General features: G+C 56.7%; 1 protein-coding gene across 1 annotated transcript in view; it reads right to left on the reverse strand.

Annotated features, from left to right (window-relative positions):
- The window catches only part of TNXB (tenascin XB), a 53711-nt gene that overhangs the window by 18043 nt on the left and 10550 nt on the right, over positions 1 to 25118 (reverse strand). The window contains 17 exon segments of the mRNA XM_059399915.1: positions 513 to 867; positions 1277 to 1579; positions 1709 to 2017; positions 2558 to 2866; positions 3127 to 3414; positions 4865 to 5164; positions 6318 to 6620; positions 9488 to 9820; positions 11313 to 11591; positions 11942 to 12232; positions 13991 to 14284; positions 15339 to 15707; positions 16852 to 17601; positions 18406 to 18669; positions 18866 to 19022; positions 23345 to 23460; positions 23958 to 25118. The exon segment at positions 23958 to 25118 is cut by the window's right edge and continues 1 nt beyond it. Coding sequence (XP_059255898.1) covers positions 513 to 867; positions 1277 to 1579; positions 1709 to 2017; positions 2558 to 2866; positions 3127 to 3414; positions 4865 to 5164; positions 6318 to 6620; positions 9488 to 9820; positions 11313 to 11591; positions 11942 to 12232; positions 13991 to 14284; positions 15339 to 15707; positions 16852 to 17601; positions 18406 to 18669; positions 18866 to 19022; positions 23345 to 23460; positions 23958 to 25118 — 6181 coding nt within the window.

The raw sequence follows: 25118 nt of genomic DNA on the forward strand, positions 1-25118 counted from the left end.
CCATTACGATAAGAACTTATCTCTCTGCCACGATCAGCTTCACCCCAATGAACTCCCACAGTGCTTGGCTCAGGCCACTCAGTCTTGTTGGGCCATGAGAAGCAGAGGTCTGACAGCACCCAAACCATGAGGCCTGGACATGTTTCGATCAGGACACTACATCCAGAGCCCCCTCTGGCTTGTCCCCCAGCCTCCAGTGAACTACAGGGAGGCAGAGCCTCCAGGAGGAATCAGGGATGCCTGGTCAGCTCTCTCCAACAGACTCTGGGAAAGCGTCCCGTTCCTTTGTCCTGAGGAGCTTTGCTACTAAAGGTGTGGTTCTCGGACCAGCAGCACCAGCACCACGTCAGGGACGTAGAATCTCTGGCCACTGCCCAAGCCTGTGGCACCTGAACAGGCCCTTTACAGAGATCCCCAGGCCACATGATGTGCAAAAGAGACATGCTGCCTAGAGTATATGTTTTCATCCCATGGTCCTTTAGGGTCGGCTTCCCTAGGGTCCCCGCCCATACTCACCAGTGATGCCCACGGTGGACACGGGGCCCTGGCGCTGCCCCCCGTGCAGGCCGTACAGGTGCATCTTGTACCTGCGACCTGGCTCCAGGCTCCAGACGGTGACCTCGTTCTCATCACCCCTGACGCGCACCACCTGGGGCCGCCCATCCCCGTCCTTGTACTGGACAGTGAAGGAGTCGAAGTGGCCCTGGGGGACGGTCCAGGAGAGGCTCAGCGAGTCTGGGGAGGATCCTGTCACTGTCAGCTCTCCCAGGAGGGGCTCCTTGGGGGGCTCCGGGGCCTCCGTGCTGGGTTCTGTGGGGCTGGGCGTCTCCTCCACCTCGGGGAGTGCTGGGGTCTCTTCCCTTGCGGCTGAGAAGGACAGACACAGAGCAGGTGAGGCAGGAGCCCCAGGAGATGGCCTCAGGTCTTGCAAGAAGGATGGAGAAGCTGTGACCAGGGCCCAGGGCCCCCAAATTTAGCTCTGAGAAGGCCATCCTTGGGGCTGGGTGGGTTCGCTCCGCCAACATCTCACAAACATGCCTGGAAGCCTACAGGGTCAGCCGTTGGGACCCTGGCCAGCCAGCAGCATAGCCTCCTGAGGCTCCAGTCTGCACGGGAGGAAACCTCTGTCCTCAGGAAGCCCCCGGGGAAGGAGGAAGGCGCAAAAGGCCCCATGGCTCAGCCTCAAGCATGGGGCCTCCTGCACCCAGTCACCTATCACCTGAGAGAGGGAGATCCTCTCACTGGCCCTGCTCCGGGGCTTCCACCATCAACTCACCTGTCACCCCAATGGCAGAGACTGGGCCCACACGCTGGCCACCGTGGAAGCCATACAGGTTCATCTTGTACTTGTGGTCTGGCTGCAGGCCTGACATGGTGACCCCCTCCTCATACCCCGGGACGCGCACCGCCTTGGGCTGCCCGTCCCCGTTCTTGTACTGCACCAGGAAGTGGTCAAACTGGCCCTCGGGGACGGTCCAGGAGAGGTGCAGGGAGTCGGAGGTGGCGTCGGTCACGGCCAGCTCCCCCAGGCGGGGCTTGGTGGGAGGTTCTGAAGGTTCATCCTCCTCTTCCCTTGGGGCTGAACAGATATATGAGAGAGAACAAGTTGGACCTGAGAGAGGGGCCGGGCGACCATGGGGACTTTGTCTCCTCTGGGCTCTCCCAGCCACTTGGAGGAAGGAGCTATAGTGGAGTTCTCCTTGGTTACCTGTTAGGGCCTCAATGTGGGCAGGACCCACGCGCTGCTGGCCACGGAAACCGTACAGGTTCACTAGGTATCTGTGCTCAGATTTCAGGCCAGAGAGGATGACATCATTCTGGTCACCATCTATCCTGACCACTTGGAGTTGCCCATCTTGGTCTGTGTAGTGGACCTCAAAGGAGTCATAATCGCCCTCAGTCTCGGTCCAGGAGAGATGCAAGGTGTCTGGTGTCGCTTCCTCCACAGTTACCTCCCCTAGGAGGGGCTCAGGCCCTGGAGGACTTGGGACCTCGGCTTCGATATCTTCTCTGGGGGCTGGTTCGGAGAGACAGGTAGAGATGGGTGACTGATCTGTCTCCACAAGGCTCTCCAGTGAGAGGGAAGGAGGGGAGGAGGTGAAGGCTAGAGGTGAGTAGTAAAAAGGACCAACTATGGAACACGAGGATGAATTCCCAAAGCATTATGCTAAGTGTTAGAAACCAAGCGCTGAGTATGTATTGTATGAGTCTGTTAAGTGAGAGGCTTACAAAGGTAAAAGTGTAAGGACAGAAAGGAATTAGAGGCTGACAGAGGCTGGCATTGGGGGAACTGATGGCAAAGGGGCATGGGGAAATGGGTTCTGGGAACCAGAAACAGAAATCTTTTGTATCTCAATCGTGGTAATGGTTTCATGACTTACATATTTACCAAAAACTCATTGTTCATATAAAATTGTATGTGAATTATGCCTCAATAAGGCTATCCCTTCCCCTAAAAGAAGGGAAATAAGCAGTTCAGAAACCCCCTGGCTCGGTCAGACCAGGAGAGCTGAAGCCGGAAGGCGGGGCAGCGACTTCCGGCCACAGCCTCACTCACCAGTCAAGGCGATGGTAGAGATGGGACCCACACGCTTGCCCTGGTGCAGCCCGTACAGCAGCAGCTTATACCTGCGGGCTGGGTCCAGGCCAGAGACGCTGACCTCCCTGAGGCTGCCCTCCACAGGGACCACCTGGGGCTGCCCGTCCCTGTCCTTGTACTGGACCACAAAGGAGTCAAAGTGGCCCTCAGGGACCATCCACGCGAGGCTCACAGAGTCTGGTGTCACGCTGGTCACCTGTAGCTCTTCCCCGAGATGGGGCTTTGGGGGGTGCCTTGTTCTACCATCGTCCACACCACTCCTGGGCTCTGAGAGGGAGACAGAGAGAAGGCGGCTGAGCTGTTTCTGGTAGTGGGTGATCTCAAAGGGCAGGGCTGAGAGGTCTAGGGGCAGGGCTTTGCCATAGCTGAGTCCTATAGGGCTAGTGTTATGGGACTGTGTGAGGAGAGTAAGTGCTGTGATGGACGCCAGCACAAGTGACCACCCTCTTCCCTGGCCCGGCCGGGTACAGCCGCCATCCCCAGGGGAGCTCCAGGAGAAGAGGTTGGCCCTGCAGGGATGCCCTCACCTGTGGTGCCTTCAGCAGTGAGGGGACCATGGCGCTTCTTGCCCCGGAGCCCATAAAGGAGGAATCTGTATTTGCGACCAGGGTCCAGAGGGGTGACGGTGACCGAGCGCTCGTGGCCTTCCACGGGCACCATGTGGGGCCCATCTCTGTCCTTGAACTGGACCACAAAGGAGTCAAAATGGCCCTCGGGCACAGTCCAGGAGAGGTGTAATGAGTCCAGGGTGGGATCTGTCACCCACAGCTCCCCCAGGCGGGGGTGGGCCTTGAGGCTGACGTCACCTTGGGCAGCTGATGGAGAGGAAAGATTCTTGTGTTTATTTTTTTCCAGAATGACTCTTTGACTGCTTCCCACTAGAGTTGGAAAAACCCAGGGCTGCCCAAATGATCAGTGCTTCCCCAAAATATTTCCATCACTCTCCCATCTCTGCCACCATCCCCAACTGGCCCATGCCTCCCTCCACTTAGCCAACGGGACATCTCTGGGGAAAAAAGAATCGCTAGCTTCCTGCTTATCTTATTCCTCCTGCCGTCCAGTCTTCCCACTTCTTAGAGACTATGCTCCTATCAGGATACAGCTTGATTTACTTATTTCCTTTTACCAAGGAGCCTACGCATTGTGATTTGCCTGGCCCCTGGGGAAATCTGAGGTCCTAAGAACATCGGAGGGAGCACAGGGTCCCTGACAAGTATACACAGCAGATGAGAAAGGAGGATGTTATGTTGGAGGTGGCCCTCTTAGGGCCTGGTGGAGGGGTAGGGACTGTCTACTTGGTGTGGGGAGGGGGGAGAAGGAGGGGAGCTCCCATGGAGAAAGGATCTGGTGTCTGCCCCGAAGCCATCCTGAGGCCTGAGAAGGAGCTGGCCTGCTGCCTTCTTGGCCAGTGAGGACGCTGACAGCATTGTTATTGCTAGAGTTTTCTGGCATCAGGGAGCCCCCAGGGGCAGGGGAGGGCCTGGACTGGAACCCAGGAAAGGGGCACAGCTGGGCTGGGCCCGAATGGGCCTGGCTGGGCCTCCAGCCCTGGGCTCCTCTGCTTCCCAGTTTTTGAGTCCCTGGGAAGAGGGCACAGGAGGAAAAGGGTCCTCTAGGGAAGGCAAAGAGGGGACCCGATGGGCCTGAGCCAGTAGGATAAGAAAGAGGGTGACGGCAAAACTCTCAGGAGGTGAGGGCTGCACAAGGCTGAGGGCTGCAAGGCCCAGCAGGTGGAAAGGGCTCCTGACTCCCTTGGGCCTCCCCCAGCACTCCCAGTCTCCCATGTCCCACCTTCCAGGAAGGGTCCTAAGGGACTTCCCCCATTCAACAGCAGTGAAAATTATGAGAAGAGAGAAAAAGTCAGTGAAGCACAGACCCAGGACCTGGCCCTGTTTGTTTTCCCTGGTTCTCATTTGCCCTGAACCAGGGTCGGCAGTATGGCTTTTTTTTTTTTTTTTAAGATTTTATTTATTTATTTGACAGACAGAGATGACAAGTAGGCAGAGAGGCAGGCAGAGAGAGAGAGAGGAAGGGAAGCAGGCTCCCCGCTGAGCAGAGAGCCCAATGCGGGGCTCGATCCCAGGACCCTGGGATCATGACCTGAGCAGAAGGCAGAGGCTTAACCACTGAGCCACCCAGGCGCCCCGGCAGTATGGCTTTTTAAACAAAACAGAAGAGGTGGACACAGGGAAGACAAGCAGAAGGAGAGAGACTAGGCACTGTGAAGAGGGTGGGCAGACTGCTGGGGGATTGGGGGCCTCTCACCTGTTTTTGCCTCTACAGAGACTGGGCTGTGTCTCTTGCCATCCTGAAGCCCATAGAGCAGGAACTTGTACTTCCGGCTGGGCTCCAGGCCGGGGACGGTGACCTCACGCTGGTCTGCGGCCACAGGCACCACATGGGGCTGCCCATCCCTGTCCTTGTACTGGACCATGAAGGAGTCGAATTCACCGTTGGGGACCGTCCAAGAGAGGGTCACGGAGTCTGGGGTCATGTCTAACACTGTCAGCTCCCCCAGCTGTGGCTCCTGGGGGGACTCTGTGGCTGGGGCTGTGGGGAGGGGAGCTAGAATCCAGAAAAACACATAACGTGGCTGAGACCTTGGGCAGGAGAACGCCTGTCCCCAACCCTGAAGGGCTCCTGGGCTCCCAGGGCCTAAAGGGTCCTTGAGCTAGATGAGACACAGTCACATCGATATTTTCCCTGACCTCTCACTGAAATGTAGCACTTCCTCTGGTGCTCACTGTGGTGTCAGCATACCTAGGACTGTGTTCATGTCATCTTAGAATAACTGTGCAGACTTCAAAGTACTGTTTACACTCTTCCCTCCTTTGAAATGTGGGTAGGTTATAACACATGCCCCAAGACTTATTATTTAATGAACTGATAAAGAGTTCCTGTATTACTAAGTCATAAATTTGAATTTAAAATATTTTGATAATTGAACATCAATATAATTGGTTTCCTCTCTAACCTTATGCATTTATGGTATAGATTTTTTTTAAAAAAGATTTTCTTTATTTATTTGGGAGAGACAGACACAGCAAGAGAGGGAACACAAGCAGGGGGAGTGGGAGAGGGAGAAGCAGGCTTCCCACTGAGGAGAGAGGCCAATGCGGAACTACATCCCAGGACCCCAGGATCATGACCTGAGCTGAAGGCAGACGCTTAATGACTGAGCCACCCAGGCACCCCTATGTTATAGAATTTAAAGCCCTGCTTTGAGAGGGGTCCATGGGTTTCATCAGACACCGTGGTAGAAAAATGGCAGCACCCTGTCCCCAGGGACCCAACAGCAAGGGCCACTTCCAGGAGAAAGGAAGGCCAAAGCACTTGGGGCACTAAGGGCTTCTGAGAAGAGAAGCCCAACAGAAAAAGAACATCAGGGGAAGTTGTTGGCTGTGGCCAAGTCACAGCAGGGTTTTGAGAGAAAGGAAGGGAACAGCTGTGGACAATTAGGGAAGACAGACAGAGTCAGATTTAGGTCAGATGGAAGCAAGACATTCTTGCCTGAGGGAGAAGGCAAAATGGAGAGGGACTGGAGAACAGGAAGGTTCTAGCCTAGGGAAGAGGCCAAGGAGTCAAGGAACAGACTATTGTGCCTGTGACCTCAGGAAGGACCTATGGAGGCCTGCAAGGCAGAACCCGAGAGAGGGTTTGTGGGATGGGGGATTCTGGGTAGCCAGGGATGCGAGCTGCCTCACCCCTACTCACTCACCGGTCACAGCTACTACAGAGAGGGGGCCCATGTGCTGCCCATCATGTAGCCCATAGACGTTCATCCTGTACTTGCGTGCAGGCTCCAGGCCAGGGATGGTGACCTTGCGCTGGTCTGCGGTCACAGGCACCACCTGGGGCTGCCCATCCCTGCCCTTGTATTGGACCACAAAGGAGTCAAACTGGCCCTCGGGGACTGTCCATGCAAGGCCCACGGAGCTGGGGGTCACATCGGTCACTGTCAGCTCCCCCAGGCGTGGCTCCAGGGGCGGCTCTGTGGCTGGGGTCTCTTCTGGGTGTGGAGCTGAGACAGAGACAGTGGAAGGCTATTAGGAAAAGCTCCTCTTTCCCTTGTTAGTAATTATGTCTGTTTTTGTGGCATCCACGGGCTTGTCCTGATGTAGAACTACACTGATTGGCGACATCTGCCTGGCCACAAGCCCTCACTAAGTTCCTGCCAGGACCTGAAGTTGTGCTGGGGTTGGGGAGGGGTGTAGGTCACTGGCTCCAAGTCCCCTACCCTAGGACCTGCAGACTCGCATCTTCCTTGGGTGCCTGGTCTGTGTCTCAAACTCATGAAGTCCAAAAGCAAGCTCATGGACTGCCCCCCCCACCTGCTTGGTCATGACCTCCCTACCCCAGCAAAGCCACCACTTCATCCTGGGTGTTGTCCCCGAGTCCCCCCATACTCTAAACCTAGCCGGTGAGGAAGGTCTGTTGGCAGGACCTTCAGAAGCCAATCCCCTTTGCTAACTCCACTCCACTGCTACCATCTCCAAGCACCACTAGTCCCACTGGGCTACATGGGTCTCCTAAATCCTCTCCCTCCTCCACCCTCCCCCTGCCTCTGATCCCTGTTGACCCATTAGTCAGAGCCTGTTCCCACAATGACTTCCATCTCACTCAGGGCAAAAACCAAGTCCTTACAATGATCTCTGAGGTCCCACGATCACCTCTCACATAGCTGCTCTCCATTCCAGACCTTTCTGGCTTATCCACAGAGGGTCGGGGCACTTTCTTCTGCCCGGGATATTCTTCCCAAAAGTGCACGTGCCTTGTCCTGTCCCTCCCTCTGCTCTAACCGCAGGGAAGCCCTTTCCCACCTCCTTCCCACCCATTCACCATCTCACCTGCTGGACTTTTCTCCAGGGCTCATCACTGTCACAGACGGTACCACAGACAGATATGGGCAGTCTGGAGTCTGTTTCCCTCTACTAGAACATGAGCTCCCAGCGGGGGTGCTTTGCCTTGCTTACTGCTGTGTCCCTGTTGCCCAGCACATAGTGGGTGCTCCACAAACATTTGTTAAACTCATGAGTGGTCTGCATGACTTGGCTGGGAAAGGCCCCGCTCGAGACCCAGTGGGCCCCACCGTGCAAGAATCAGCTAAGTCTGGGGGGCACTCCTCAATAGTGACCAAACATGGAAGGTGGTCCCCAGAAGTAAGACAGTGGAGGAGGTGGCGGGGGTGGGTGGCTTCCAAGAGCTGCTTTCTCTGGCTTCTGTGGGAGGATAAACTCAGGCTCCAAGCAGAGGAAAACCTGTTTGGGAGGCCTCAGAAAGAACTGAGTCTACATGGGGAGGGCAGGGATGAAGGCAGCTGAGGGCCACTAGGAGTGGCCGCCATGTTAGCAAGCATCTAACATCTAACATCTAACACTAGGGACCAGGTAGCAGGCCTGGCAGTGTTTCATGTTCCTTGCAGCTCTGATCCCTCCTGTCCCATCCACTTCTGGCTCACTTCTGCCGTGTCTGTACGTCTTCCCATGAGGAAGAGAAATGGTCTATCACCATCAAACGAGCCTGACTGTTGTGGCTTGTCTTAACTGGAAAAAGGTGGAACTACCACTACCCACGAACATGGCACTCCCCAGGCTGCACTGGACATCTTTTTCTTATTAGAAATGTTTCTAACTGGCCTCTCATCCTGGCAGTGGTAGAGCACTTGCCGTGGGCCGGGCACAGCCCCCTGGATAGCTCAGCAGGCTCTAGCAACCCATCACCTTCCTGCTCTGACAATGAACGTCATGCTCCATCACGAAGCTGAGAACCAGGGGAGCCATAAACAGAACTCAGTCTGTCAAATATCTGATCTCCATTTTCCTTTACTGCACTGCCTCAGCCAGTGCCCAACACAGTCCGTTCTTCCCTGGGGGCCAGGGCCAGGGCCTCACAGAGCGCAGTGTAGCCACCTGGGAAAGGCTGCAGACAGAGGGGCACCTGAAAAGAATCCTTGGCAGCATATCTGGGCTTGGCATGAGCCTCCCACCCTGCTTCTTTGGGCCCACAGGACAGTAACTCAGGGTGGCTTTCCCTTCTCCTTATTCTCAGAGCTACTTAAAGAATGAAAAGAAATGAGTAGAAGGTTCTGGAAATTAAACCAGCCAAGTCACTGTGAGGTTGGGCTTTGTGGAAGTACAGGAACCATGTTCTGAAAACCCATTTCTCTGCTTTTAAGTTTTTAATCTTTCCCCTTATAGTAAAAGATGTTTTTGAAAAAGGGTGTCTTTGAGCAAAGGGAAAAGAGACTGACACTCCTTGCTATAGCCAAGCTGGGCAGGTCAGCAAGAGAGTCCCAAGTCCCAGCAGCCTACCACGGTTCTGGCCCCTGGTGCTGAAACTCTGGAGAGAAGATCCTGGGCTGGGTCCTTTGTGGTGCTCGAGAGGAGATGGAAGGGATGTCCCTTTTTGCTATAAAGTCACTCACTGGATGATCCATAAAGAAACTTTCCAGCTGCACTGACAAACAGACTGATGTCTCATGCTCATCTGATTAGCTAAGCTGCGGAACGAGCCACAGGGCGCAGAGCAGACCCAGACCAAGGTCAATTATAATCCTCCTTATGGCTATACCACCAGCACGTGTGTTCTGCACCTGACCCTTTCTTAGTGCTTCCTGTCTGTTAACTCATTTAATCCCCACTAAAGTTCTGCAGGATGCCTGTTACTATCCTCTTTTTGTACCTGAGGAAACAGAGGCATAGAAAGTTTAAAATTGCTCAAGGTCACAAAGCTGGCTATAGCCTGGTCCCCAGTGAACTGCTCTGTCTGGGTGTCCCCCAAGCAATGGGGGGTGGTCATGCTACCACTGCAGCAAGGGAGAGCCATGGCCTTGGGGAAGCTGGGGGCCACTGAGGGGAGGAGAAGGAGGCAGGCTCCTTCCACACTCACCGGTGATGCCCACAGTGGACACTGGGCCCTGGCGCTGCCCCTCGTGCAGGCCATACAGGTGCATCTTGTACCTGCGCCCCGGCTCCAGGCCCCCGATGGTGACCTCGTTCGCATCACCCCTGACACGCACCACCTGGGGCCGCCCGTCCCCGTCCTTGTACTGGACAGTGAAGGAGTCGAAGTGGCCCTGGGGGACGGTCCAGGAGAGGCTCAGCGAGTCTGGAGAGGATCCTGTCACCGTCAGCTCCCCCAGGAGGGGCTCCTCGGGGGGCTCCGGGGCCTCCGTGCTGGGTTCTGTGGGGCTAGGCGTCTCCTCCACAAGGTCCTGGGGGGCTGAGAGAATACATAGGGGATACAGGCTTGCAGTGTGACTTGCTTTGTTAGTTGATTATGACAATAAAGTACATTCAGCAAAGTCCTCAAGCTGTAGTCTTTGGGGTTCGGTAGCCTTTGTATTAGCCATTCAGTAACTCAGGACGCTGGGACAGGCCCCTGGCCCCTGTCAGTACTGCTGGAAGGATTATATTGCTGGCTTCTGTTAGGTTGGGCTCACGTCTGAGAAAGGAGCTGAGATGGGAACAGAGGAAATCCTGAGGAATTTTCTACTGCATCCATAGACAGTGCTGACCTCTGGCAATCAAGGGGGCCATAAGGCCTCTTCCCATCTGCCTTCCTCCCTTTTGGCTCCAGCACCCCCACAGGGTTTTTCAGCAGCCGCACTCCACTTAACAGGACACCAGACAGAATGTGCCCTGGCTAAGTCCTCCTCAGGCAGCCCTGTCCCTCCTTCCACTTCAGACAAGGGTGGGAGAAAGATGTGGGGATGAAGGGGCTGGGGAGAGCCGTGCCCTTCCCTAGCTGCATCTAGAACCACAGTCCCAGGGGCACCTGTCTAGCATCTGGCAACTCAGTCTTCACTGAGGTTCCATGGAGAAGGGAGACTGGCTTCTGTGACCCACTCCCTGGTCCATGGAGTACCACCAAGGGCACAGGAGATCGAGGAGGGAGCAGGCAAGGCTGGACAAAGTAGGGAGATGAGAAGAAAAGGACAGTGGGCAGGGAGAAAATCAGGGGAAAATAACAGTTCACTCCTGAATAGCAGCTTTGATGTGTCAGGTGCTATTCTAAGCATGTATGCTTGTACACTGATTTAATTCTAATGGCCCTGTGAAGCATGTACCATTATCCTCATTGGACAGATGAGGAAGCTGAACTCAGAGATGTTCAGTAATTTACACAAGGTCCCACAGGTCGCAAATGGCAGAGCTAGGCTTCAAATACAGGCAGCGGGATCCGGAGCCTGAGCTCCCAACCGCGAGGCTACACAACCACGAAAACGATGCTGACCGGGGAAGGCTGAAAGGTGGAGGAATGAGGGCCAGTGGGCGGAATGAAAGGGGGCCCTTTGCCCTGCTCCCGGCTGGCTGAGAGTTAGGGATCTGAGGGTCCTGGATAAGGTGTCTTCATGCCAGAAAGAAGCTGGGGGAAACGAGGGACTCTTGTGCCTTTGATCTGCTGGCACTGAGCCGAGCAGCAATGGTGGGAGGGTGCGGGCAGCTGGTTGTGGGAGCCGGAAATGACAACCACCCCAGCCAGGCCAGGGTCGAGGTGCTCCAGGTGTTCAGGGTGGGAGAAAATGGGACCTATTCTTGGAGATGGAGAAGCAGAGCCGAGAAAAAGGCTAGGGGCTGGTGGCTGGATGAGAGGTCCTGGGATGTGGGGCACTTGGAAGGATTGGAGCCCAGAAGGAGAAGGTGGAGGGAGGTCTGAAGGGGTCCGCAGGCAGGGTCCTGCTCAGAGGGAGGCCTGGGTGGCCCTGACTCACCTGTGGTGGCCACCACGGACACAGGTCCCACACGCTGCCTGCCATGAAGCCCGTAGAGGTTCATCTTATATTTCCGGTGGGGCTCCAGGCCCGGGATGGTGACCTCGTTCTCATCCCCCCTGACGGGCACCACCTGGGGCTGGCCCTGTGCATCCTTGTACTGGACCACGAAGGAGTCAAAGGAGCCCTGGGGCACGGTCCAGGCCAGGCGCAGGGAGTCTGGGTTTGCCTGAGTCACTGACAGCTCCCCCAGCAGGGGCTGCACTGGGGACTCTGAGGCTGAAATAAGAGGATTCAGTGAGGGCTGTGCTGGCAGCCCCAGGTTGGGGTTTGGGGTTTGGATGGGTCGTCATACCTGGGGGTCACTACTAGCATTAATTAGAAGTGCTGAACTCCTGGGAAGTCTGGCACAGTCAGGGTATGACACATCCTCTGGGCCTTGGGGAGCAGCTGAATGGGATGGAAGGGACCCAGCAGGACGGGGGAGGCTGGCTCTCCCTCAGCCTGGGAGTGGGGCCAGGATTCAGAGTCAGCCATCACACTGGGAGGCCCCACCTGGTTCCTGGCTGAGGTCAAGTGTGGGGAAGGTTTGGAGGGGTCCCATCTGGGCACAGGTTGTCACCACTCACCAGTGGTCCCATCGGCTGTGAGGGGGCCATGACGCTTCTTGTTGGCAACCCCAAACAGAGTGAATCTGTACTTGTGGTTAGGTTCCAGCGAGGAGACAATGACCGAGCGCTCGGGCCCTTCCACAGGCATCACTTGGGGCTGTCCATCCCTATTCCTGTATTGAACTACGAAAGAGTCAAACTGGCCTTCAGGGACAGTCCAGGAGAGGTGCAGTGAGTCTGGGGTGGGATCTGTCACCCACAGCTTGCCGAGGCGGGGTGGAGTCGCTGGGCTAGGATCACTCTGAGGCACTGGGAGAGAGGTAGAGAGAAAGGAGGAACACAGGTAAAAGAAAGAAGGGGTACTCCGTCTCCCACAGAGGGATGCTGTGTGAGGTTGTGCAGGCTGTTCACTGCACAAAGGTGCATGACTGAGGGAGCACTAAGGGACTGAAATCCAGCCAGCCTCTGCTTGCGAAGCTGTGTGCCCTGGCACAGAGTTATGCTCACCTAAGGCAAGGTGCCTTCTTCTAAATGGCACAGACGTGCCACATGGACTAGTGTGGCCCTATCTGCACCCTAGTGAGGTGCTTCAGAGAGAAGGGAGCCCAGCCATCTCCCTCTGTGTCTCCATAGCCAGGGAAGTCTTCCAGGACAATCTCTACTGCTTCCAGTGTTAACTACTAGCTGGTTTCTCCTCCAAGAGAGGGAAGCACCATCTCTGCAGCTTTTGAACGTGGGAGAGCCTCCCACACCTGTGCTGGGGCCCCATCTCCTTCTTTCCCACCCTGCACCACCAACCCTTCATTACCCCCCACTGAGCGACGGGCATTTGCAGGAGCTCCTCTCTTTGGCTGCTAGCTCCATCCAGCCTCCCTCCTTGCTTTCTAGTCCCAACCCAGATTCCAGAAAGAGCCGTCTACACTGGTTGTAGCCATGTCCTCACCTCCATCAGACTCTCCATTGAGCTCCACCCTCCACTGGCTGCTCTCACCAGGGCCAGCAGCGACCTCGCCATGCTAAGTGCTGTGGACGCTCTGTAGTTCTGAATCACTCCTATGGAATCTGACCACGCCCTTCATTTTGGCATCTGGGACACTGCTCTCCCTGGCTGTGCCCCTCTCCATGAGTCACCCCCTCGGGCTGCCCTGTAGACTCCTCTTCCTCTGCCCACGCCCTGAGTGCTAGCCACTATCTCTGCTTCCCCCATGCCATCACCCTGTCTCCTGTCCCCCCATGCCCACTCTTCAGGCCTCCTCTCTGCTCTCCAGACCTGTGAGGGCAGCAGTGATCCCCGCCGCGGCCCCGCCATTTTCTCCCTCTCTGTGCCTTGACTCTCCTCATCTATAAATGGGCTTGCCTCACGGGGCTGCTACAGCCACTAAGTGTGTTGACACACTTAGACCATCTTGTTAACAAATGCTCCGAAGAGGTTTATCGAAGTGTCCCAAGCTGTGCTGGTCCTCACCTCCACTGTTCCTCACCTCAGCACAAGGGACTGTCTGCTCTAGGAACACCGGAGTGCCTGGGCCTCCTCGTTGTCCTTCACCTCCCACACCCAGCCTCATTGTCCTTCACCTCCCACAAGCCTCCATCCCAGGCAGACCCGCATCATTTCTTGCTGGCTCTTAACTCATTTCTCCAGCAATTCTTTATAGCAGCCCCCTTGTTATTTGTAAGATAAGTAGCAAATCACATCATTTCCACTTAAAACCCTTCAGAGCCCACCCCACACCGGCCGGGACCCTCACAGCAGCTCCAAGCTCTTCAGTCAGACACACACAAGCCCCGTCCCTTCTGCTCCCCAGGAGTCCTGCTCTCCATCCAGAGGAAATAGACGGATTCTCCTCCAGGGCCACACTCGCTCCTGCCTCACTCTCCATGTCTCCCTCTGTCTGCACCACCCTCCTCAACCCCTCTGCTGGACCTACCACTGCTTTTCCTTCAGGATTCATCTCAGGCACCATGGCCTCCAGGGAGCCTTCCTGGAGTTCCCAAAGCACTGGGAAGACCTCCCTCAAGACCAAACAGGGGCCAGGGGTAGGGGTGGGTGTGACTGCTCTCACTCACAGATCTTGGCTTCAGCCACCAGGGGCCCATGTCTCTTCTTGCCCAGGAGCCCATATAGCACAAATTTGTACTTGCGGCCGACGTCCAGGTTAGTGATGCGGGCTGAGCGCTGGGATCCCTCCACAGGTACCACCTGGGGCCCATCCCTGTCCTTGTACTGGATCACGAAGGAGTCGAACTCGCCCTCAGGGACCGTCCAGTGCAGGAGCAGAGAGTTGGAGGTTGGGTCAGTCACCATTAGCTCGCCCAGGTGTGGCTGGGCCAAGGGCTTCCCAGGCTTCGCCCCATCCCTGTCTAGAATGTGGGGGCAAAAGTAAAGCCAGCGGCCTCGACCACTGCCTTGTCCCTGGTCTCCTTCCCTCTCCTCAGCCCACTGGGTCCCTCCTTCCTGGACATCTCTGTCCCTCAAGGCCTCTACTTCCTCCCCCCCCAGGCCTCCATGAGCAGCCCTCTGTTCTGCAGGGAGAGCTTTGGCCCTTCCCTTGTGCTAGCTTCCCCATCCCTTGCATCCTAGCATCCCTCGCCACATCAAGAGCTCTGGGGGAGTTTTGGGTCCCCCCCTCCAGGTTGTTCCTGAGTCAGAGCTTCCTCACTGCTGCTCTGGAGCAGCTGGAGACTCTTCGTCCCCCACTTGGACTTTTCTCTCCCCTACCGCCCTCTCTCCTAGTGCTAAGTTTCACCTGGAGGAGCAGGCAGAGCAGAGACCCAAGTCCCATAAAGAGAGACCAGGAGGGCAAGTGAGTGTTTCACTGCTTCCACCAACCTCATCCATCTCTGAAGCCCTGCTGGCCGGGAGCGCCCTACGCTAAGGAACCTTCGTCCCCAGCAGAAATGGGCTGGAGCAACCATGGAGCACTGTCCACCGCAGGCCAGCCTCCCAGGGCAGGGGGGCCACTGTCCTAGCCTACCCAGTGTGGGGGTGGCAGGGCTGTGGGGAAGGGAAGGGACAGAGGGGGCTACAGGCCTGTATCCTCAGGGCTGGAGGCCTTCCCACACCTAGCTGCAGAGATCTTTTAGTGACCAGGAATTAGGGAGAATACAGGGCAAAGAAAGCTGCAGGTGGAAAGCCCGAAGCCTACCGCCTCTCTCTTGGACTCCCAGTCCCAGCCTCTGACTTTTCTCCTCCCATCCTCTTTTCCCCTGCCCCGCACCCCACATCCTTCTTCTAAGACTCCCTCTGTTCCTCTTTCCTCTGAACCTTCAACTCCAACGTTCTTTCTCCTTGCTCTTACCATTCCAACCCAAACACTAGCCCAACCCTTCAGTCCCCATCCCTCCTCTGAAGCCCTGATGGCCCAGCCCCTCCCCCATCCTCAGGACAGTGAGCTGAGCAGAGTTAAGGATATACCCATAATGCTTTGGTAGATGAGAGGGGCAGAGGGCTCGCCCTCCGGGGGGACCCCACGAAGTGACAGCTCATAGGAGACTCCAGGAGGGGGTGAGGGCACCAGAGCCTGGCGGACGTCCCCTGGCAGTAGTTCCTCATGCACCCCTGGCCCCTCGGGCACCCGAAGGCGGAGCTGGAAGTGGGCAAATGTGTCAGGCTGAGCAGTCCAAGCAACGCGGAGCTTCCCTGTCTTGTCTCTGCCCAGCACCCTCAACTCCCCCAGCTCCTGGGGGCGCTGCTGCAGTTCTGGGGCCTGGACCCCTTGAGTCGTGGAAGGGCCCGAGGGAGGAGGCTCATCGGTGGCTCCCAAGAGGCCTGAAGGAGAGGACCCTGGGAAAGGGCAGGGTGAGAAAAACAGGAGGGTTGAGAATGAGAGAGAGAAAGGAAATCCCAACCCCCAGGTTCTGCCTTCTAGCCTCTAAGAGCCTACAGACCTGCCCTCTTCTGCTTCTGAGTCCACTCCCTGGGCCACCTCATCCTCCCAGTGATCTACCCAGTCCTCTCAGTACCCCTGTCAACCACATTTCTGAACAGACAGGCCTGCAGGCAATAAATAAAAGCAATAAAGCCGGCCATCCCTCCCCTCACAAGGGGACCTCCAGCCCCCACAGACTTCCATGTCCCTCCCTAAGCACATTCCCTCCCCAGAGGGTGGTGGTCGTGGCTTCCATTAGTGCTGCAGTGAGAAGCCTGGAAGAAAGGAGGAGATGTGGTGTTAGGGAAGGAAGGCAGATGCAAGGGAAGAGTGGGTACTGAAGAGAGAGGGAAGAGAGAGTGTGTGTGTGTGTGGGGGGGGGGGGTACATCCAGCTCAGGTGGCATCTGGGCCCTGGTGGGGGGAAAATATATCCACAACCCTCCCTAGGGCAGCCCTTCCCTGAGCCCGGCATCGTTCCTGTGGAATAGACAAGCATGACGTGAGCCAAGAGGTCTGGAAAGGCAGCTCAAGAAGCAGTGGTTTCACCTCTCACAGACACAAGCTGCCTGATGGCTCCAAGGCCATCCCCACACAGTTTTGATGTGTCCCTTTGAGGTCAAGGCCAAACTGTGGAAAACAGTAACCACTGACCACAGCCTTCAGCCATCCTCACCACAGTGAGTCAGAGTAGGGAAGTGCTGGTTTCACTGGGTGCCCCACTCACACTGCTCCTGCGTGTTTTCGTAGCCCCGCCTCCTTTCCCCAAAGTCCCTTCCAATGCTCAGGATGGCAATCCCGCAAAGTGTCTGGGGAATGCTAAAGACCAGCTCTCCTTGGCCCTGGGTATCCCTCAGGCCCCTGGGGTGGAGACGGCTTCTAGAGACACAGGAGGGCATGCTTTGTGCTGGGGTCCCCTGGAGCCTGGACCGAGAGGTGTGGTGGGGGTGGAGTGGTGGTCTGAGCAGTGAGGCGGTGGGAGCCACTCTTGGATGTAGACTCCAATGGCAGGCGAGGCTGGGCAGGGGATGGGTAATCCCGTGGCCCCAGCCCATGCTACCTGTGGTGGTGATGAAGGCGTAGGACTTGGAGGTCTGCCCTGCCCGCACCCCGTGGACCTCCACGTGGTAGGTGGTGCCGGACCTGAGGTCAGGTAGGCTGACGGTGCGAGTGGTGCCCGGCACGGTCAGCTCCCCGCCAGGGCCCTCTGCCGGCGGCTGGGGCCGCCAGCGCAGCACCACGCGCTCGAAGTGGCCGCGGAGCCCGTCAAGGGACACCAGTAGTGAGCCGTCGGCAGAACTGCCCAGAACCTCGGGCTTGGGGTGGCGGGGCGCGGCCACCCGGTCGACGCCTTCGGGCGAGAGGCCGTAGATGCCCTGGTTGGAGTCCCGCTTCCAGGTGCCAGGGTCGGGGCTGGCGGTGGGGTGGGGGCGGCGGGGCGAGGGGGCGGGGGGGCCGACGGGGGCGGCGGCAGCGCGACGCCGCTGTAAGTACTCGTGGATGTGCCGCGCCACGGACGCGTAGGTCTGGTTGGCTCGCAGTGGGTAGCCATGAGCCCTCAGGTGGCGCTCCAGGTCTTGCACAGTGCCGCGGAAGCGGCCCAGCTCGCCCGTCAGGTTGCCCCACGCCCGCCGAGGGGGCTGCGGCAGGCTAGGCCCAGGCCCAGGCTCCTCCTCGCCCTCCTCTGCGGGCCGCGAGGGCCGAGCGGGGCGTGCGGGGCGCGGGGGGCGCGGGGCCGGAGCCGGCCGGGGACGGGGCTTGGGGGACGGGGCTGGGGGGCGCACCTCCGGGTAACTGTAGTGGCCTGGTGCTGCCGGGGGCAAAAAAGGGGGAAGGGGAGAGCAGGTCAGTAGCAGCCCCTCCCCACGGCAGCCCCCCCCCCCGCCCCCCCGCCCCCCCCCCCCCCCGCGGGAGCCAGAGGCCTCTCGCCTGTGCCCCAGCCCCACCTGGAAAGAGAACCAGAGAAAGGAGTCAGTGTCCCGGGAGCCCCTCCCCGCTCGCCCTCCAAGCCCGCCACTGTTGGTGCCCTAGAAAGAAGAGAAAAGCCAGCAGGTGGGGCCCTGTGTCTGAAGGAGAGAAAGGGGAGTGGGAGGAGAGAATGTGAGCTACTGCGAGGTGGGCGTCCCTCTGTCACAGGAAAAGAAAATAAATAACCATCTGTTAAGAGACCTTGAGGATTAGTGGAAAATCACTGCTCTGAGACCTAACTTCCCCAAACCCCAGTCTACAGTGCCCAGCAACGCCGATCTCTGCTCTGCCTGATTCCAGTCCCTACAAGGGCTGACCACCACCGTGAACACAGGGCTGTCCCAGTGCCTGTTTCAAGAGCCTGCTGCCCCAGCTGGTGGGTCAGACAGCCTCTCCTATTTCCTGCATCTCTGGGGGCAGAGGGGCAGGGGCAGCTCCTCCTGTGGTCCAGCCCGTAGCCTTCCTGCAGGACTCCAAGCCCCTGAGGTACCAGGGCAGCCATCACACAGCAAGGCCCCAGCAGGTGCTTTCCAACACACCCTGCCAAGGCACGTTCAGAGGAGACTGTGAACCCTAGACATGGGCCCCCAAGGAAGGGGCGGCTGTACAGAGAAACGGCACCTTGGCTAAGCCTGGCCAGCCATACCTGTGTTGGCTCTGACAGAAGCCGGGTAGCTTACTGCCTGGCCCCGCTCTGCCGTGACAGTCACTACATATTCCACGCCTGGCATCAGGTCAGTCAGCACTGTCCCATCCGCCTCTGGGGGCACTTCCAGCCGCACCCTCTGGTTGCCAGCGCTGACATAGGACACCACGAATCGGTCCACTTCTGCCTGGGGTCGCAGCCAGCTGAGCTCCAGTGTGGTTGGTGTCACAGCCACCACCCGGAGGTCTTGTGGGCCATCAATCACTAGCCAGATTAGAGAGAAGAGGGGTCAGGGCGAGTCAGGTCCTCAGTCACCAGCTTTCCCTCTAAGAGCTCTGTCCCCACGACACCACTCCCTTCTGCCTTCCTGGGGTTGGGACAGGGGTGGGGCAGATTCCTAGCCACCCACCCTCAAATCCAGATCTCCAACCAGCACCCCGCCCACAGCCCCAGCTCTCACTGGTGGTGATGGTCTTAGAGGCAGGAGGGCCCCAGCTAGTCCCTCGAAGGGCACGGACTGTGACCTGGTACTCCTGACCGGGCGCCAGTCCTCTCTGGTCATAGGCTGAGGCAGAGCTGGGTACCCGTGCTGTGAATGGGGGGCTCACCCCCTCCGTCTGCAAGAAAGGAGCACCAAGTGGATCAGGGCTCGTTATCTCACCCCTACTACCCAGTCTCCCTTATGTCTTCTCTCTCCAGTTCCAGGTGCTGTCCACATGGAGCTGTGCGGAGCTGGTTCCTATACAGCGGGAGAGCATGGACAGTAGCAGCAAAAACATCTAAAACGTTCAGTATCTACCACATGCTGGACTAGGCAACTTACACATATGAACTCAATCCTCAAAAGAACCTTATGAAGGAGGTCATGCTATTCCCATTGGACAGATGAAGAAACTGAGGTACAAAAGGATTAAGTAACTTGCCCAAGGTCCCCACCACCAAGAACGTGGCAGGGATTCGACCCCCCAGTCAGTGTGACCTCACAGCCCCCTCTCACAGGAGCTACATTTTAAGCTGGTTCATCAGCTGTTTGTCTGAATCTGCCCATCACATGCCAGGATCCTCCCTTGGGCTTTCCCCACACAACCCTGCCCACCTTGCCTCCCAAGGCCACTCCTGTCACAAGAGATGACGTCACTGAGGAGTGCACCTTCCCAGTCTCACTTCCTCCCCACAAACCCTGCCCCTGGCTGGTAACGTGGGTGTGACCCCTGTTCGTGACATTTCCCTTTAGGTACTTTTCTTGTCTCCTGAGCAGGGCTGCAGGCCCCTCAAAAACAAAGCCTATCTGCTCTAAGCCTCACAAATATGTTTCCCAGTTTTGTACCTGGCATCATGCTAGACATGATGAAAGAAGTCTCTTGCCTCAGCTCATGTTCTAGTAGCTAAATGTATGGCCACATCTTAAGGTGCCTCGAATCCCTCCCCAAATCTCTGAGCCATACATGCCAGTGAGCAAATGACTACCCTCCAAGGACACATTGAAGGTATTATGATTTATCCATGATGACCCCACCAAGAATATGCCAGCCTCTGCTCCAGCAGGGTCTTCTTGGAGGGTCAGCCACTGGGAAATAGGAAGGATGGACATCTGCGAGCAGTCTAACTGCCCTGAATTTCACTGGGCTGTCTAGCTAGGACAGCTAATAAGGATGCTCTGTTCTGCTTAGCTATGTTGGCCGTGATGGGGACACCTCCACTCAGCCAAGTAGGATGGAAATTTCAAAAGGTACTCTCCTAAACCAAGAAAATTGTGGGGAAATCAACACAGTAAATACCAAAGTATAAAACCAGATGAGAGGCCACGTAGACTTGAGGATGAAATAAAGCTTTGTCAGAGTTCTGTTGGCTGAAAAGTTTTCCTGGGCACACAGGCCCCCTCTTCCTCTCCTACTTACCCTGCCCTAGGATAGTCCAGCCTAGGAGTCTCAACTGAAGGCCTGTGAAGTCCTCATCCTTGCCAGAACTTTCTTTTTCCTTCTCTCTCCCCTATGCCCCCAACCCAACCTGACACACATAACTACCCCTTGCCCCCGCCACATACACATCCCTTGGGTGCTCCCTGATGATGTCTGGTTCTTCCAGGGAGACAAGCCCATCTTGAGTTCTCCTTTTCCCTCAGACCACGTACGTGAGCCTTTTAGTCACCTCTTATTCTCTCCTAAGATCCATTTGGGAACAAATCCCTCAAAGTCCCATATCTGTCGTCTGTCTGGTCTGAGACAGGCTCTCTAGGCAGATGGTGGCTCCCCTTGCTGACAGCTCTGCCGCTTCACCGATTATCCTTGGTGAGTTTCTAACCCCGTTCTCCATACCAATGTCATGGTTCCAGGTGGGGGCACCATCTTGGTTGGGCTCTGGAGCTTACCACCCCCTCCTCCCTCTTTCAGACCAGACCCCAAACACAAACTTTTCTGGGGCTACGAGGTCTTGTGTCCCAGTGAAAGTGTGGCACAGCCCAGGTTCTAGGCTGCAGAGTGCCTGATCCTCCTCTTCAACTGACCCTCAGTTACCTTTTGCTTCCTCTCACATTCAGAGAGGAACCAGACTTTTTGCAAAATAGCAACATTCCTTGACTGAGTGGTCCTCAGGCTTCTGGTGTAGCAGAATCCCCTGGAGGACTTGTTACAGTTCAGGCTACTGGGCTCCAGTCACAGAGCTCCTAATTCAGTAGCTCGGACTCGAGTCCTGTGGTCTGCATGTGTAACAAGCTTCCAGGTAAATCCCATGCTGCAGGTGCAGGGAATACGCTTTGAGAACCACTGAGTCAGGGAGAAGGAGGAATGTTCCTCTTCCGTGTTCTGAAGAGCATTCCAGTGACTAGGTGTGTCCCTTTGCCAGGGCTTTGAGACAGAAATGCTTCTGGAAAAGGGAAAGGGTTAGGTGGAGATAGGCTTCTGAGAAGATGGCAGTGCCAGAGGACAGCCAGCTACCAATACACTCTGAGCCCCCAGAAATGGACAGAGTGAGCTGTCCAGGACAGGAGGCACGATCCCAGGGGCCAGCCACAGAAAGCTTAGAAAGCTGTCGGAGGGCCAGTAGCACAGGCTAAGGTGCAGTGCAAAAGGGCTGTCTGGGGACCTATCTTACAGGGGTATATTCCACATTCGGGTTCGAAGAGAACCCAGAATGTGACAGAGGCTCATACCCAGAGATAAGCTGAGCTGGGCATGGGCCAAGTAGACCCCACCTGGCACCTGGAGAGGGAGGAAGCCTAGGGTTTGGGCTGGGAAGACCCACAGTTTGAAACACGCAAGGTTGGGTTCCTATCTACTAAGAGCAGAGGACAATGCTGCCTTGCATGCTCTTTCTCTCCCAAGTGTTTATTTTAATTCTTTTTTCCCTGAAGTTTCTTGGGAAAGTTCCTTTTAAAAGTCCCAACCTCTCAAGATCAGAACTATGTCAATAATATACACACAGAAGAATAGAGTGGGAGAAACACTTAAAAATGTTAACAGTGCTTGTTTTAGTGTGAAGCAGCCAAGAATTATTTGTTTTTTTCACTAGTTGCCAAATTCTTGTCTTGTGATTAAATTATTTTTATAACAAAAAACAACTTTTTTTTAACAGAAGGAAAAAACCCAAGCTCTATTGGTTGTGCTGCAAAGTAGGGACTTCTGCCTCTGCTTCTCCCAGCCAGTGAGGAGAGACAGAGCATAGTAGGGGTCTGGTCTTGGGGCTCTAATAAGAAGAGTTGGCATGACCAGGCCAGTTAGCGTGGGGATGGCAGCCGCCAGCACCTCTGAGCTGTTCCTTCTGTCCTAGAGCTCTCCTAGGGTTTAGGCCCTGAGAGTTATTCATTCTTCCAGAGTTTTGGAGATCAGCCGTGATGTTTGTGTGAAGATTCAAGAAAACATGAGTTAGACAGTAGAAATGTCATATGATTGGGAACTGGGAGGCCAAACATATCATAAAAGCCCAATCTGCATAAAAGGGGGCCTCTAGTGAGAGGCCACAAGGCTTTGTCCTTTGGGTGCTCCCAAATATTTTAAAAGCAATTTGGAAGGAGACACAGTGAATGCTTTGCAGTGCACTGATGACATAGAGGCAGGAGAACCAGTTCCCAGACTTAAATTATTCCAACAGCCTAGACAGCTTGGCCTAAACCAAAAGAGATAACACTGAACAGAGCCACATGTAAAGGCCTATATTTAGGCTACAAAAGTGTACACAGTCCAATGTCATCTTTTTTCTTTCTTTCTCTGTTCCTCATTTATATTTTCTACAGTGTCTATACTGAGCCTACATGACTTTTATAATAAAAGTCACTTAAAAAAAATAAATATGATCAAAACAGTTCACAGTTTTTGTGACCACAAGTTAATACACATCAACTCTGAGAAAACTGCCAGGCTCTTCCGAGTTAGCCAGGAGAACTACTGGACTGTCTGCCCTCACATTTTGGAGGCAAATGCAAAAAGCATGAGGCATTAGAGGAGGGAACCCAGGATGTGAAGAATTCAGAGAACAAAGCCTTAGGGAAAAGGGGTGAAGAGAGCAGGGGAGTTGGTCTAGAGAGAACAAAGAGTGTGGAGATGGCCGATGTCTCCAAATACCTGAAAGCCTGTGGCGGAAGCTGTGGGGGAAAGCAAAGGCAACATTCTGATGCTGGCGGGGGCCCACCTAGGGCCAATGGACAGATGTAGAATGGGGCAGCTCTAGACGGTTCAAAGAACTACCAGTGATGACCAGCAGCAGACTGGACAGCCTCAGGAAGGACAGAGCTCATGGTCACCAGAGGTCATTCCAGCAGCCGTGAAATGATGCTGCACAGGCCTTCTGGACCAAGTGTGGGGTGGGATGAGGAGGCCTTCACAGCAGCTTCAGGAGTCTAGCCAGTCTGGACTCGGCCTCTGACTACCCAGAACTTCTAGCTTGAGGTGAGCACTCTCTCCCCTCTGAGTCTGGCCCACTCAACTTCCTGCAGCTTAGCTCTCACCGTGGGAATGAACTGAATTTCGTAGGCATCCACAGTGCCAGGAGCCCTGGTCCACTCTGTCCGAACCGTTGTCTCCTCTAGGAGATGCATCCTCATGCCCTCAATGGCTGGAACCTCTGTTCAGGAGAATGAGATACCGAGATGTGGTTAGCCCAAGGCAGCCCCCATCCCCCAACCCTACCATGGGAGGCCCCAGTACTCAGACCATACTGCAAGATTGATCACAGTTCCTGCTCCTCTCTGGAGGTGATGCAAAACTGGCAGAGGCCTGAACAGGCCTTGGGGTCTCCTTCACCTCCCCACCTCAACCGCCATCTCCAGAAACACAGAATCTTTGGAAAAGCAACTAAAGGAGCCCCCAAGCTGCTCTTCAGAGATCTGAAGCAGGGCCTGCCTGCTGGTGTGCCCCCGGGGTTCTGCTGCCCCTAGTGGACACCGGCTCTCTGGCTACTTGGACTGCCCACCTCCACACAAACATCCCTCCCCCTCCGCCCCACTGCTCAATAATTCACCTCCTTCCCTCTTCCTCCGGGTGCCTGGGCTCCTAAGCCTCAGGCTCAGGCCTTCCCACTGACTCTGGTTCCCAGGGTACTGGGAAAGGCTGCTTGCTCACCTTCCCCGCAGTCCTCCCCTGCATAACCTTCTTGACAGATGCAGCTGCCCTCACTACACTCTCCCCTGCCACGGCAGTCCCCAGGGCACATCTGAATGGCGCAGTCAGGTCCTCCAAAGCCCTCCACGCATACACACTGGCCAGCGCGGCACAGTTCCCGGGGCCCACAGCCCCCAGGGCAGGTGCTGGCGGGAGGTTCTTCCTGCCCACAATCCTCGCCGCTATAGCCCACGTGGCACACGCACACTCCCTGCACGCAGCGCCCGCGGCCCCGGCAATCCGCCGGGCAGGTGCGGGTAGCGCAGGAGGGGCCGGTGTAGCCTGAGTTGCACACGCAGCGCCCGTCCTCACAGCGGCCGCGCTGGTGGCAGTTGGAGGGGCAGGTACGGAGGCCGCAGTCCTCGCCGGCATAACCTTCCCAGCAGGTGCACACGCCGTCCTGGCACACGCCATGCTGACTGCAGTCGCGCGGGCACCGCCTTATGCTGCAGTCCTCTCCCGAGTAGTCATCGTCACACACGCAGCGCCCGTCGTGGCACTGGCCGCGGCCGTGGCAACCTCCTGGGCAGCTGCGCACGCCACAGTCCTCTCCCTCGTAGCCCGCGTTGCACACGCACACGCCATCCTCGCAGCGGCCCCGCCCGCTGCAGTCCCCAGGGCACCGACGGCTCCCGCAGTCCTCGCCCGCGAAGCCGGGGTTGCACACGCAGCGGCCGTCCACGCAGCGCCCGCGCCCACGACAGTCGCCAGGGCAGGCGCGCGTGCCGCAGTCCCGACCTGTGTACCCGGGCCAACACACGCAGCGGCCACTCTCGCAACGGCCCCGGCCGCGACAGTCCCCGGGACAGCTGCGCACGCCGCAGTCCTCGCCGCTATAGCCCGCGTTGCACACGCAGACGCCGTTCTCGCAGCGCCCACGGCCCCGACAGTCACGGGGACAGGCGCGCGAGCCGCAGTCGGGCCCCGTGTACCCCGGCCAGCACACGCAGCGGCCGTCCTCGCAGCGGCCCCTTTGGTTGCAGTCGCCTGGGCAGCTGCGCACTCCACAGTCGTCCCCGCTGTACCCTGCGTCGCAGATGCACTCGCCGTCCTCGCAGCGCCCGCGGCCCCGGCAGTCCCGCGGGCACGTCCGGGTGCTGCAGTCCTCGCCCGCGTACCCGG

Source organism: Mustela nigripes, chromosome 5 (assembly GCF_022355385.1).
Source record: "Mustela nigripes isolate SB6536 chromosome 5, MUSNIG.SB6536, whole genome shotgun sequence".
Taxonomy (NCBI): domain Eukaryota; kingdom Metazoa; phylum Chordata; class Mammalia; order Carnivora; family Mustelidae; genus Mustela; species Mustela nigripes.